General features: G+C 43.0%; 1 protein-coding gene across 1 annotated transcript in view; it reads left to right on the top strand.

Moving 5' to 3' along the window:
• The window catches only part of LOC117775037 (bone morphogenetic protein receptor type-1A-like), a 36,816-nt gene that overhangs the window by 10,432 nt on the left and 11,156 nt on the right, over window positions 1-15,228 (top strand). The window contains exons 2-3 of the mRNA XM_034607808.1: window positions 3,507-3,621; window positions 14,592-14,962. Of these exons, the coding sequence (XP_034463699.1) occupies window positions 14,896-14,962 (67 nt within the window). The 5' untranslated portion in view covers window positions 3,507-3,621; window positions 14,592-14,895. The remainder of the gene's footprint in view (window positions 1-3,506; window positions 3,622-14,591; window positions 14,963-15,228) is intronic.

Consider the following 15,228-nt stretch of genomic DNA (forward strand, 5'->3'; position numbering starts at 1 on the left):
TAGCCGGTTCCTCTGTTTGCGGGTATAAACGGCCCAGAGGGACGTGAACACTGCAGCTTCCACTGAGGCTAGACTGCACATTAGCAAAGTGAAGTCAGTGATGCACCATCTTCTTCATCATCATCTCTCCCTCAGGCCGGCTTTGATTCTAGTATTTTCTTTTGTGAATTAGAAAAAAAACCAAGCATGAAATGCACTGAATTGAAATGACAGAAGTTTTTCCCTCAGCGAGTTACACAGATTTTATGAAGCTGTTAAACATCCTCTTCTTCTCCAATTTCAAGGAGTTACTAATTCCTGGTACTAATATATAAAAATTGTCAATGATTTCTAAGACGTCGTTATCAAACCTTTATGACCAAAATGTTATTGAGGTTTGATAATTTAAAGTTTGACCATAAACTTTATCATAAATAACTAAATAAAAAGAAAACAAATGCAACCAAATATATAGAACTTGAATTAAGACAATACATTTTTTTAACATAAAATATAAGCAGAAATGCAAATTATTTTCCGCATTGATTTCTACTCCTCTTTATATTTGATGTTTTATCCATTGAATTAGCTGATTTATTTGTCTTAACTTTATTAGCTATTGTACCGTGTGAGTAAATGAACAGCCTGATTTATTCTCCAGCAAAGTTTTCTCTTTACCATCCTGAAGTTTTTCACTTTTTTACTTATCTGTTTCCACTCAGCTGTTTGTGTTCATCATAGTTCACATAAAAATAGTTGAATGAAAAGCAGAGCTGTTTCACTTCAGTTTATCCTTGTGTGTGGGAGAGCAGGATCTGTTTTCCCTTCCGTCTGTCTCTTTTTCTTGGCACCACCAGTGTGTGTGTGTGTGTGTGTGTGTGTGTGTGTGTGTGTGTGTGTGTGTGTGTGTGTGTGTGTGTGTGTGTGTGTGTGTGTGTGTGTGTGTGTGTGTGTGTGTGTGTGTGTGTGTGTGTGTGTGTGTGTGTGTGTGTGTGTGTGTGTGTGTGTGTGTTGGACAGGGAGGCCGCAGCTGTTTTTTCGCCAACCTCGTGACCGCTCTCAGCCCCCGTCTTCGGACATCTATTTTCTCCTCGTCTGTTCTATAATAAATCAGCGGCTGAATCCCCACTGCTTTTCTTTTTTTCTTTTTTTTTTTTTTCAAACCCCTGGGGTTGAGCTGAAAACGCACGCACACACACACTCTCTCCCACACACACTCTGTGGAGCTGTCGGTCAGCTCATCAGCACACTTTTCCACACTGTCTTGAGTACATTTTCCAGCTGAGTGTGTTAGTTTTGGCGGCAGCAGGGTGGTGTCGTGTAACGCCAGAGCCTCCACGCCCTCCTGAAAAAGCTGCCACTCACTGCCACCCCGACCTTAGACCTCAACAGTGATTTCAACCTCATTTTATTAGTAAACATCAGTACAGATCTTGTAGAATTTTACGCTGGATATTCCTTCACCGCAGAGGACGAACCCTTTTTTAATGATCTTTCCTGCAGCGCCACCATCAGCACAAACTGCATTTATCTGGCTCATGGTTGTGCAGTGGTCGTAGTAGTGTTGTGTTGTAGTATAATTCGGGTTTAGGAATTTGAACTGCCCACTTTTATTTTGATAGTTCTGCAGCTGTGTGAACAGCATCCTGCTCAGTGTCTCAGACTCTGAAGTGGTCGGCTGGTGTTTGGTTCTCTCTGCTCTCTGAGTGAATATTAACTAACTCTCCTGACGTCTGCCTCCCTGACTAAATAAAGCCTCCTCTGAGGAGCTCTGTGCCGTCAAATAAAAAGGTTTCTGTGTTGGCGAGGATAAGGAGGACGCGCCGACTGTCAGCCACACTGCTCCACTTATCTCCTTACAAACGACAACAAGCCACGCACACACTGATCTAATGATGGAGTGGACTCATGTCCAGGCGTCCTGTAGGAGCTTGTGCAAGTCTGTGGGGTGATTCTATTGGTCCTTGAGGAGGTCTTAGGAATCTTGGATGAAGTTTTAATCAGATCTTGAGGGTTTTTTTGTCTTACGGGTTGAATTAGATGTGATGTGATGCAAGAGTCGCTGTCGGGTTGCAGAGACTCAGTGATAAGATGAAAGTAGATGGCGATGGGATGCACAGGACTTTAGTGAGGTTCCCAAGGCGTTAAGCGAGTGTTTACGTGAGTGGTGTTGGAATTCAGTGTAGTGCCCTAGTGTTTCATATAGGTTTTATGTGAATGGACTTTTTAACATGTCTGTGGCAAAGGGAGTTTCTCTCCTGCACAGAAAACACTGACGCTCCTGAAACACCTCGTCAGTCGTCTGGACCAACCCTCTGTATCATTGTGATGTCACGATGCCCCACATTTAGTCTGGCAGGCCTCATAACAAAGCAGGTAGAGTGAGAGCTTTCATGTCCTACAGTTGCTGGAAGTCGTTGACCAATCACAACGGAGTGGGCCAGTTGGCCAATCGGAGCGGACCTGGCTTTATCAGGAGGAGGGTCTTAAAGAGACAGGAGCTAAAACCAAGTGTTTGAGACAGAGGCTGAAAAGAGGAGCTGCAGCGATGGACAGTCTGAGGACGTGTGATCATTAGAGCCTGAAAACATTTAAGTAATAACACTAATTAAATGTATTAACCGGAATATGAGAGAAATATGTTTACATAATAAAAACATGGCTAGATTAAAAAGTGTGTGTGTGTATTTCCTGCTGGTTTTCAGGCTGCCTTCTCTCTGCTTCTTTTTCTGATGCAACAGATGAGAGAGAGAGAGAGAGAGAGAGAGAGAGAGAGAGAGAGAGAGAGAGAGAGAGAGAGAGAGAGAGAGAGAGAGAGAGAGAGAGAGAGAGAGAGAGAGAGAGAGAGAGAGAGAGAGAGAGAGAGAGAGAGAGAGAGAGAGAGAGAGAGAGAGAGAGAGAGAGAGAGAGAGAGAGATATTTTAAGAGGGTTCCAATGATCCTTGAGGGGAATCTAGGATCTGCTGGATTTGAGAGGTTCCCATGGCTCTTAATGGTGTTCCCCTTAGTGACTTGTCGATTACAGTCGTCCTTGACTGATTCCTTACTTAGGTTTCACTGTAGCATGACTGATCTTAACAGGACAGATATTTGTTATGATTAAACGGTCTGAACCACATCACATAAAAGCTGTAAAAGTAAACATATTTATATTTCGTCTACATGTTTATATCTATCATATCTAAACTATATGTGACATTCCCAGAGGTGCACATTGTACCAGATGCTAAAGAGTTCTTACATGTTTACCTGGTATCGCACCTGACCGCAGTAAATCTAGCTGCACTTCACTCAGTGTCAGTTTAAATATCTGGAGTTGTTCAATTTCCAGGAAAATGCCAACACAGAATTTTAGTTGATGTTCCAAGTGGGGCAGAGACCACTTCAGATAAACAACGTAATCATGGAGATATTCCAGTTCACTCCTGGAAGCTCATGAGTTGACATTGGATGGATGTTATTTATCTCGAAGGCTGATGATTATTGATTATTAACATGTTTGTTTCTTCCTGGTCTCTGTATTTCAGGTCGGTGGTCGTGATGTTGTCCTAAATTTGGCCGGCCACCTCTGCTTCAAGTCTACAATTCCCATGGAGCTGTGCACCAACACACACACTGTTCAACCATGGAGCCACCATTCAGGTATGGAAAGACACACACACTTACACACACTTACACACTTACACATGGTTCCAGCTCAGTTCCCTTCAGTCAGTGTAACGTCTGCAGGATGTTTATTGTGGTCTCATGAAAAACATTACTGGTTGGCTCTCTGCTCCCTTTGTTACTCTCTCTCTCTCTCTCTCTCTCTCTCTCTCTCTCACACTCACACTCACACACACACACACACACACACACACAGAGAGAGAGAGAAAACATAAACATGACTTTTTTGTGCACAGGCACCAGTGATTACTTCTTATAACTTGATTATCCAAACCTCCCCCAACCCATCTCCCCTGTTTTAGAGGAGATTAACCTTTGACCCCCTGAGCTGAACTGATGGCAGCGTAGGCCAATCAGGAGGCTTCCTGGCTTTTAATTGCAGGCTGTGATTGGGTCATTTGAGCTGTCATCTGGTTTGATTAATAACCTCGGTACAGGAGAGCAGGAAGAGCGCTGATTACACAGAGCCTGAAGGTTGTGTCTCCATCTCTGTGTGTGTGTGTGTGTGTGTGTGTGTGTGTGTGTGTGTGTGTGTGTGTGTGTGTGTGTGTGTGTGTGTGTGTGTGTGTGTGTGTGTGTGTGTGTGTGTGTGTGTGTGTGTGTGTGTGTGATATAGGTGAAGTAATACTTTGTAAAGAGAAAAAAAGTGTGTGTAATTGTGTGTGTTATAGGTTGAGTATTTGACATAAACATCTGGAATGTGGGTTGGACTTTGTGTGCAAAAGATGAAGTCATGTGAGGAAAGATCGTGTGTTAAAACAAACAATTTGATTGATGAAAAGATACTTGACAGCTATTTTGATCATTTTTCAAGCAATTTTATTTAAACAATATCAACAAAACCAGACATTTAAAGACGTGAACTTCAGCTCTGAGAAGTTATGATGGGATTGTTTTAATTTCTTGACCTTTCAAAGAATAAGTGATTAATTGATTAATCACATTAATGAAAATAATTGTTAGTTGATGCCTTAAATAACAGTGGTTTTCGGGATCTTTGACCTAAAACTTGATCAAAGTCAAGAAAAGGTTCAGAAACTGCTAAACAGTTTCTAAATGTTTCATGTCGCACTGTTTCTTTAACACCCAAAGACTTGTTGATGAGTCAAGAGCTGCTTTTGTTTCCTTAAAAGCTCAAATCCTCTGATGATCCTTGCAAACCTCCGTCTATCAGCTGTGATGGAGTCACTTTTTCCTGAGAACTTTGCCATACGCGATGAGTTTCCTGCGAGTACGTGACTGTATGTATGTTGAAATGAGGCAGATTGGTGCCTTTGTTTCAAACAGAGCCGTCCAGTCTGCAGCACAAAATCACTCCCATATGTCCTTCAGCAGTCCCCCCACCCCCCCCCCCCCCCCCCCCCCCCCCCCCCCCCCACCCCCCCCCCCCCCCTGCCCTCCACATGCCGCCCAGCACACTTCCCTCACTCGCTCGGCTCGGATCCGATTGGCCCGGCCTGGCTCGGCTTGAAGTACAACCTGGTGACCTGCGACAGTGTGTTTTTAACAACCGACTCAAAAGTACAGATTTTACATAGAACATTTAAAACTCTGAAGGATCCCAGGTAAAAAATGAGAAACTGACAAATCGGAGTACTTTGGTGCGTTGATTGTGTTCGGACTTGTTTTCGTTTTACAGCTGGATCTTCAGATGCTACGATAAATAACTAGATTTTAATTGAACATCTTTGCTCCGCAGACAACATAAAACTATTGCTACGTTTTTTTAAAAGAAATGGGTTCTTATGTTTATATTCTCACATTATTAGTTTTATTTTTTGCAGATGTGTTTTGTCACTGACACAATTTTTCTGTAGAAGTATGAAATTTCCTTCCAGAGGTTTATTTATATTAGTGCATTTAAATCAAACACAGTCCTCTTGTGAAGTGACCAATATGTGGAAATAACCACGGCTGTTTGAGTGTTTTTGGAGTTGATGTTATCTTGACTGCAGCTCAGTGAACGCACCCCCAGTGGACGACAGGGTCTGAATTCTGCTCTTTATCAGAATCTCTGCAGTTGGGTCATAAATTCCTCAGACACTCCTGTGACTGGTTTATGAGTCAGTGTGGTGAGCTTCACTCCTCCTCCTCCTCCTCCTCCTCCTCTTCTTCTTCTTCTGTGGAAGGCTTAAGAAGCTAAGAATGCGTTATTACTATTACATGTGGTTGAAGGAATATTCCTGGGCTGTCGTTAACTATTCTGGAAAAAGAGAACTGAGAAAAATTTAAAACCATTTTCTGACGCCACATTTTCAATCTGTATTTACATATTTTATCATTTTACAAACCTGACCAGAGTTACTGCTCTGGTCGTACAAACAAAAGCTGTAACTGCTCAGACTTATATCGATCTGGTGTTCAGCTCTGAGAGGTTGGACTAAAGTCATAAGTTATCAAAGCTTTGAGTCACATAAACCTGTGGCCTGGGCTGTAGCACACACACAGAATAAAACACACCCTTCTTGAGGGCCATCAGATGCCTTTCCTCCTGTCTGAACTTGTCACTCATCACTGTCCTCAGACAATTTTAAGCAGGTCAGTGTGAAGCGAGCTGATTTTAAACCTGCTTCCTTACCGACTGAAAAGTCTGAGCAAATCTTTAGTACCATCTGAATTTGCATCCGTAACTTTCTGCTTTTGCACTTTGAGTTTATTCTCATACAAGTTCACAAAGAAATCAGGACCACCTCTGTCGGTGTATGGTACGTGCACAGCTCCATGGCCTGGCTGTAGTTTCCAAGGCAACACGGTGGATGAAACCATCTCGGCCTCCCGTCACGGAGTCCAGCCTCAGACCAGACCACCCACACATATACACACACTCGCACAGCGCCAGTATTCTGTCTGCTACAATTACAGTTATATTTGAGTTTAATGTTTTTATGTCTCTGTGGAAAGTTGTCAGAGCTTCAGTGTCTCCCAGTTTCCACTCCTTCATACTGGGATCAAACCAGTGATGCAGCAGCTGAGGCAGAAAATGGCGTTTTTAAAAACATAAAGAAACTTTGAACATCGGAGTCTGATTGGCTGTGGTGACCTCAGTTTCAGTTTTTGTAGAGAGTCGGTTAGAAAGGACTGACAGCAAATGAGGCTGGAGAATCAAACAACTCAGTGCGACAGTGTTTTGGTTTCTGGTCTCACATTCACCATGGAGGACGCTATCGGAGCTTATATTTCCTGGTGTGTGTTTTTTTGTGTGTAACATTTTGAGTAGGAAAGGGGAAGAGAACAAGGAGTCAGTGGAGAGGAGGGCTGGTATTAATGAGCGGCAGAGATCAGTAGACTGGCAGAAGACTTGAAACAATCTAAAGATGGCAGCTTATGATACTTTTTTCTTACCTTTTTATAGTGAGAATCATGACACAAAACTTGAATTAGAATATAACCTACTTTTTTAAAAGTAAAATATAGACTAATACTCATCTTTTGTGCTTTGTTTTTTCTGTAAAATATACATTTTCTAATAAAAAACATAAACGCAGACACTGATGTGTCAGTAAAAACACGGGCAGGTTTTTATCGGTTGAGTTATGTAATGAAAATATTAAAATGTGCATACATTTTGTTTGAAAAGAATTTTTTTTTTTACACTGTTGTGACGAGCAGTTTCCACCATTCTTTAGACTGAAAAGCTGATCAATCAATCGATGATGGAAAATGGAAAAGGATTTTTAGTCGCAGCCATTTGTGGATGCAGAGGAGACATTGTTTTTCAGCAGCAGCTAACTGGTTTAACTGGGAGGACTGCACAGGGAATGTCCAGCGTCCACTCCATCATCAGTGTGATTTATGATCATAATGTTATTTTTATGGTCTGAGTGTATTTGTTTTATGACTCAGCTGTAGGACAAAGGCAACACTGTGCCGGTGATGGATAGACCTGTTTCTATGGTGATTAGAGTGATTAAAAACACCTTCAGGGTCTGAACCACATCGTGCTGCTTTATTACTTTTATTACTCTGTGACCAGACTCGATGTCTTTCTGTACACCGAGAGTCTCCAGGTCGGCGGGAAAGTGTGACAGCATCAGGACCAAAATTAATGGCTTATTCAGTCAGTGATTGGTTCATATTGATATAAAGTAGCTGAGGCTGCATGTCATTAATGTTTACTGTACATGTCAGACCTTAAACCTGTGACACCCCTGTGGATGCTGGGTAATCGGTCCTGCTGTAACGCAATAAATGAAGAGGAGAGGAATTGATGAAGTAAATCCTCCAGTTTGTAGCTGCAGCTGCTCAAATCTCCAGTCAACCTCTAATGAAATTACACTTTGTTTCTGTCCACTCGCTTATCTGACGCACACACACTAAACACACACACAAAGAGATAAACAAATTACAGCTAACTCAAGGCTCTGAGCTCACTACACTAAGGCTACAAGGGAGTTTTTGCTCTGCATCTGAATGAATCCCCGTCCATACTACTCACCTTAAAAACACATGTCACATGACCATTCACGTACACTGATCATGTGGTGTAAACAGGAAATAGATTGTCTCCTCTGCAGTTGGTTGTTTAGGTAAAAAAAGATACTACAATGGAGGAACAGCGATGGTGAAAAGTAAGAGCAGGGATTTCTTTTTCAGAGCGACGACGAGGTGGAACTGTTACTGTTCATAAATTTTTTTAATTTTTACACCATCTAAATTAAAAATTTTAACTCATTGATAACTGTAGTCATACAGTAGTTACTTAATAGTTACCTGTAACTAAACCCTCAGGGTTGTGGGTTCAATTCCCAGTGAGCTTTTCCTTTTCTGTTACTTGAGGATCGTTTAGAAATCATCCTCTGAATGTGTCATCAACAAACTCCACTGTAGAAGAAGAGCGAGAGGTTTTAAGATACATGGTGGGATTAAATAATGAGGAAGAGGAAGATTAAGATAAGGGAAAATACAGGTAGAGGATGCAGGGAGGAAGAGGCCCGCAGTGCCACTCGTCGTAGCTCAGGGTATTCTGGGTATTCTTATGCTAATCCATCGCTGGGGATGAGGCGCAGAGCAGCCAAGCAAACAATGGCAGTGGAGCCAGAAAGTCTGGCCTGCAGTCTCCCAGGCCCTGAAAGGCATGTCGGGCAGGGCGCCGACACCATCGGGAGGCTGCTGCAGCACCCAGAGGCCTGCCTGCAAGGAGGGGCCCCTGGAGGGGATGGGGAAAGGGGCCAAGATGGAGGGAGGGAGAGAGGATGGAAAGAGAGAGAAGAGGAGAAATGAGAAGCAGCAGGAAGGGAAAAGGAGGAGGAGAGATGGAGAGAAATAAGGGAGATGGAAACCTGGGGAGGGGAGGGAGAGAGAAATGGAGAGTGAGGGAAGAAAGATGAGGAAAAAAGGGGGAGGGACCAAGATCATAAGAGAGAAATGAAGAAGGGAAGGAGCTAAACGTAAACAATGAAACAGGAAAAGAGGAAATATGATTCTGGAAAGGAAAGGTGATGAGGGAGAGAAAGAAGGCGTTATAAAGATGATTCTCACTTTTCAAATGAAACTACAAAGATTCCTGAACTCTCTGTTTGCAAACAGGCGTCCAATAACACGCTGATGCATGTTATTGGACGCCCACAGAATTAAATTAATCTATGGCGGCAACAGACTCCGAGTGACAGGTACAAAGAGTGAAAGAGAAGTTCTCCCATGATGGAAACAACTGCATTGCATGTCACCACTGCAGCTAAAACCTGTAGGTGTGACCTTCTGCTTGCAGGGGTGTGATGGAAACGGTACATCTCACACAACTTTACTGTTTCCTCCCTAATGGAAACATGACTGATTTACCTCATTAATGTGCACACACTGATAAATATGTATATTTCTGAGATTAAAGACATTTTCTGTCTTAACCTCAGTTGCTTGTTTTCAGGTGGCTGCAGTCCCATTAAGACTTTAACTCCTCCAATTAGTCAATTATACGATTGACAGAAAATTAATCAGCATCTTTTCTTGACTATTGAATAATTGTTATCTTATCAATATGTATTTATATCTTCTCAAATGTGAGCATTTGCTGTTCTGTTTAACGTCATCGTGAAAAGAATGTCTTTGGATTTTAGACTTTTTTTTATAGATGTCACTTTGAGCACTAAATGATTAATCAGTAAACTGAAGCAGTGACGACCCAAATATCTTCATAACTGGACAGATAATGTGTAATACATGTCAAAACAAAGAAATTTAAACAGTCCATCCCAGCGTTGTCATTAATATTCTGCCCCAGCACTGATCCCAATCTGTCTCATTACTGCATTTATTTATGGAGCTCAGGAGCTTTGGGCCCCCGCTGCTCCTCCAATCAGGACTCAGCATCCTTTATTTAGTCTGTCGCTGTTCTTCCAGAGCAGGAAGAGGAGACACATTAAGGCCTGATTATTGATGTCTGACCCCACTGCTGCAGTCCGTCCAGAGGGGGAGAGGAGATTGGGCAAAGTATTCGGGATGGATCATTAATAACCTGCACCTCCCTCACTGTTCTCCTCTTGCTCGGTCCAGAGTCAATTTACAGCATTTTAACAGTTGTCAGAGGAGGTGGAACATCGTCTGAGAAGCAAAACAAACCCAGACGAGCAAAACAAGCTCTGCAATAAACTGTTTAACCATTTTCAATCTCCCAAAAAGAGTCTTTTTCACTTACCAAACCAGTCAAAATTGTTTCTTGGACCAGTATAAAATAATATAACCAGTATAGCCATTGTTGGAATTTAACCTGTAACGCTCACAGCGTCATTGTGTCACTGAGACCAAAACAAATCCACAAGCTGAAGTTAAAATGGAGACTAATCCGAGTAATAATAAAAGTCATCCCAGCGGAACTTGGTGTGCTTCCTTCATTGAACTTTGCTGTAGGAGCCACCAGCCACAGCAGAGTAATATCATTTTACATGATAGTTTTTATAGCCGGGTACTTCTCCAGCCAAATGAAAAGTTATTATACCCAGAAGCAGACAGCTTCTCTAAAAGCCTTACAAGAGCTCTGTTTCTTCTACAAGCCTAAACCCTCTGCTTTGGTTTCAATTCCACCAAATTTCCCAACATCCCTGGAGAGGTGTGACCTCAAATTCCTTCCCCTGTTGGGGGGAGGCTGGCCTGCTATGGCTCAGCGGTTCCCTATAAGGGCCGTTTATTCTGTACAGGTGGGACCGCCAACAATACCTCCTTTCATTCCCGTCACGCTGAATGCTCCTCCTCCAAGACTCTTGATGTCAGGTCCAGCTAGCCGGAGCAGCTATGCTACATTAACCGCTGTTAACTCAGGAGACAAGATGAGGATGAGGGAGACAAGAGGGGACAGACCAGTGGACATAGTTCGTCTTTGAAGGGAGAGGACACGGGGTCGAATCCCACAGCAGCCAATACATATCAGATATACCATGAGTGGAAAGCCTGGCGATGTCTGTCAATACAAACCTTAATTAATATCAATCCCCCTCAGTTGTCTGCCAGGACCTTTCTTTGTGTCAACTTTATTTACATTAGTGATGAAATTATTCATCTTTTAATTGGAAGAAAATCTTATTTATTATTTCATCAGGAAAACTTTCAGTCACTTGCTGGCTCTTGCTTGATGGCGGCAGAGATGGCGGTAATGCAGCTTGCTTGGTTTATTGGCGGGTAGCAACCAACAAGAGCTACAAATACAAAAGAAAACACAAATACAACTAAATATATATAGAACTTGAGTCAAGAAAATAAACAATGTATTTACATAATATAAGTAATGTACATATTTTCTGGATTGTTTATTCTGTAATCACACGTAAGTAAAAATAGGTCTGTGAAAGGCTCATATTGGTCGATTGTTTCGGCCAATCGAAAAATATTTTATGAAGCATGCAGCTGTTTTTTCATAAAAGATTCAAATATCTAAAAGATTGAATCTTAAACAATGTGCTGTTGTAAGCTTATCAACCACTCGGACACTTGCGTTCACACATGCACCTCCTCCAGAGAAAATAAGGAGGAACTGCAGAGTTCAGTGCTTGTCTGAAAGCAGCTTTAGTGTCCAACCAAGCACCAGAGATTGTTACCTCAACGCTGCCAATGATACCTTGATCATTTCAGGATCTGCTTGTCCCAAACCACTTAACCGGCCATGAACATCGTAAATGTAGTGGTGGATATCTGAGGAACACGAGTCACAGGAAACTGGAATCTGGGTTAAACAAAGTTGCTGCATCGCTCTGTGTTAACGTCTGCTTGGGGAAGAAGGAGATTGTTGTTCGACTGAGGAACAGACTGAAGGGTCAGACGAGTTTGAACATGACTCTGCACAGGAGGAGGAGGAGTGAAAGTTACCTGACACCTAAAGGGTTCCTCTTTTACAGGATCTGGCTCTGGTTTTCATTGTAAGGATATTTTATTTCTCTGTGGGATTTATTGCTTGTTGACCGATGATTCTCTCAGCCTCCAGTGTGACGACGTGTGTTTTTTAAACGGTTTCAGCCACGGAATCTCCACGTCAGTCAGTTGTGTGTGTGTGTGCATGCGCGCGCAGTCATCTTACCTTGGTGTTTTCAAAGGGAAGTGGATGTGTTGGGTGTGTGTGTGTGCTTGTGTGAAGTATCTGGGAGGAGACATGCTTCCTGTCGTGGGGGCTCACAACTGACGGTCCTTCCTGAGCCTGCCTGGTCTTGCCCTCCCTCCCTCCCTCTGTCTGAATGTGTCTTTGTGTGCGTTATCTTTCCGAGCTGCTGCTGTTGTTGTTGTCGGTGTCTAAATGGAGCGAACAGCCAAAAAAACAAACTCCAGGTTTTGTTGTGGCAGCGAGGTGAAGATTCTTCCACTTTCTGTTAACGACACAGCGACGCCAATACTCAGACGTGTGTGTGTGTGTGTGTGTGTGTGTGTGTGTGTGTGTGTGTGTGTGTGTGTGTGTGTGTGTGTGTGTGTGTGTGTGTGTGTGTGTGTGTGTGTGTGTGTGTGTGTGTGTGTGTGTGTGTGTGTGAAGCTCCCTCATACACATACAGTATCACAGTATACACACTCACTCCAGTGGGATTCCTACAAGAGGGCATTCAGTCCTTTTTGACATATTGGAGATAGATGTTGACAAATGGTAAAATAACTGTCACCATTATAACGTATTAGCGATGTACATTCCAGTCCTATGGGATTATGAACTGCTTCATTACAGGTTGTGTTCATCTGAGAAATGTTGGATTAAAGGCAACTGGACTTCGTTGTTGATACTTGAAGATGTTTCGCCATCTTATCCAAGAGGCGTCTTCAGTTGTAACTGACTCGTTGGGAGATCTGGGTCTGTAATGTCTGTGGGGTCGTTATTGAGGCCCACATGACCACTGACATACACTGGTCTTGTGCACACCAGTCTAACAGGAAGTAGATTGTCTTCTCTGCGGTTGGTTGCTTACTTACAAAGAATACTACGAGCAAGGAACAGCAATAATGAAAAGTAAGAGCAGGGATTTCTTTTCTTGGAGCAAAATTAAGTTTTAGCAATATTTCTTTAACTAAAATGTAGTGTGGATGTAGCCTTGCTTTGATCCTGCTCCTGGCTGTTGTAACGGAAGTCATTATCGATGTTGCAGTCAACTGAGAACAAGTGTAAACTGTGGACGGCCCCTTAGGTCCCGACTCAGCAGTTTACCTACAACTGAAAAATAAGTGACACTCCTTCGATGACAGAAAGAAAGAAGGACTTCTAGGTCCGAGCGGAAAGACCATTCCTCACCAGAGGAGGAGGTCCATAACAGCACTTATCCCTCATCTACAATGTTGTCCTTTCATTCTTTCCCAGGACATTCAACAAACATTCACTCTTGACCTCATGGTTCCAAAAACAACTATTGTTTACACTTGGCCTCAGGTGACTCCAACAACTCTCATTTCAACAGCTGGGAGCACTAACAAACAAAGTGATGTCAAGTCCAGTTTCCCTGGATTGGACTTGACTTGGAGAACTTCTGTGCAGCACGTTGACATCTGATAAACCATCAGACTCGTGCATCTGTTATCAGGTTGCGCAAATTAGTTAATGGACTCATATTTTCCGTTGCAGTGTTTTTTTTGGTGCAGTTTTTGTTTGATATATATTTTGCTAATGTAATGGTGTACCTCCATGAACATTTAATGAGATAACGAACTTGTAAAGCACTAATCCTGCACTAATAGGAACTACCATGAACGACCAGTATCATGTGACCATTCACATACACTCGTTTTCCAGAGTGTGACAGTGTGGACAGGGATTTTTACTGATGAGAGCAACAAGCTTGTATAAATGTCCAAGATTTAAAACGCTGTTGTGAAAGAAAAAAAAGTTATTACTCTCTGAAAACACTTTCACCCTCAAAATTAATCAATCATTCACTTTGAATAATACACACACACACACACAAACACAAACACAAACACACTTGTATACACTCATCCTGGCCTGTACAGTGTTTCTGTGTGTGTGTCTTTTTTTTTCTGCCTCCTCGGCCAGAGATGTGTGAAAAGTGGGTCACAGGTTGGACATCTTTGTTCCCCTCCCGGGCTAATGAAAAGTGACAGAAGCCGGCTGCACATTGTCCCACCCCCCACCACCCCCTGCCCAATCCCTCTTGGCGCTCACTAATTGCGACATGCCGTTATTAGCGCTGTGCAGATCCAGCGCCTGTAATTGCAGAACATCCCCTCGACAAATAGTTTGGTAGCAAGTTGGACCGTCGGAGACCAGCGCCGGGCCGGCAGGGGTCACCGGGTCACAGCATGGAGAAGACGAGGGTGGGGGGCGAAGGGCCAGAAAACACCAAACCAACCTTCTGCCTTCAGTTTATCATAACCAGTGTTTACTCTTTCCTCCATCCTCTCACTTATTCATCCTCCTTTTTTGATTTACGCCCTCAGCAGCTGCCGCTACAGATTATTCAAATTCTGAGGGAAACACTGAAAACTTTCTCTTCACCTTCACTCAGTGTTAATCTTGATTTTCTTTTCTTTTTCAGGGTTTTGGACCCAAAGAGCCAGTGAGACAGAAGAGGACCTGATATTGTGATAAAACCTCAACTCCATCCTCATATCGTCTCCTCCCTCGTATCGTCTCCTCCTCCTCCAGCAGGACATCCCTCTCTCCGAGGCCTCTTCAGGCCTCTTCTCCAGATCCTCTCCCCGGCTGCTGCTGTGGATGAGTTTTATCAGGACTCCTCTCAGTCCAGCACACCGAGCAGCTGATTAGAAGGTACCCGAACACAGGGCGAGGAGCAGTCTGGGCCCAGGTCCGGTTCGGTCTCAGTCCAGTCCTGCTGCAGGATGGCGGGTCTATCGTTCTGTTTGGCTGTGATGACCACTGCTCTCCTGCTGACCCTCAGAGCTGACGGTAGGACATCTAAAATCTGATCTTTCAATCATTAGACTCCAAACCTGTTGTGTGTCTTTTGTTTTCTTAATGAGGAGTAAAGATTTAACAGATATCCTCAAACTTGACCACAACATTCATTCACCATTAAATGGAATCTGAGTCTTTTTCTCTCTTTAACTCTGATGTCTCCCCCTCACTGGTTGTTTTTTGCCGCTGACCACAAGGCGTTTTGTCTGCAGAGTTACTCATTTACCTTTTAGTTTGTATTCAGAGAGATAAGCAGC

The sequence above is a fragment of the Hippoglossus hippoglossus genome, chromosome 15, assembly GCF_009819705.1.
Source record: "Hippoglossus hippoglossus isolate fHipHip1 chromosome 15, fHipHip1.pri, whole genome shotgun sequence".
NCBI classification, from domain to species: Eukaryota; Metazoa; Chordata; class Actinopteri; order Pleuronectiformes; family Pleuronectidae; genus Hippoglossus; species Hippoglossus hippoglossus.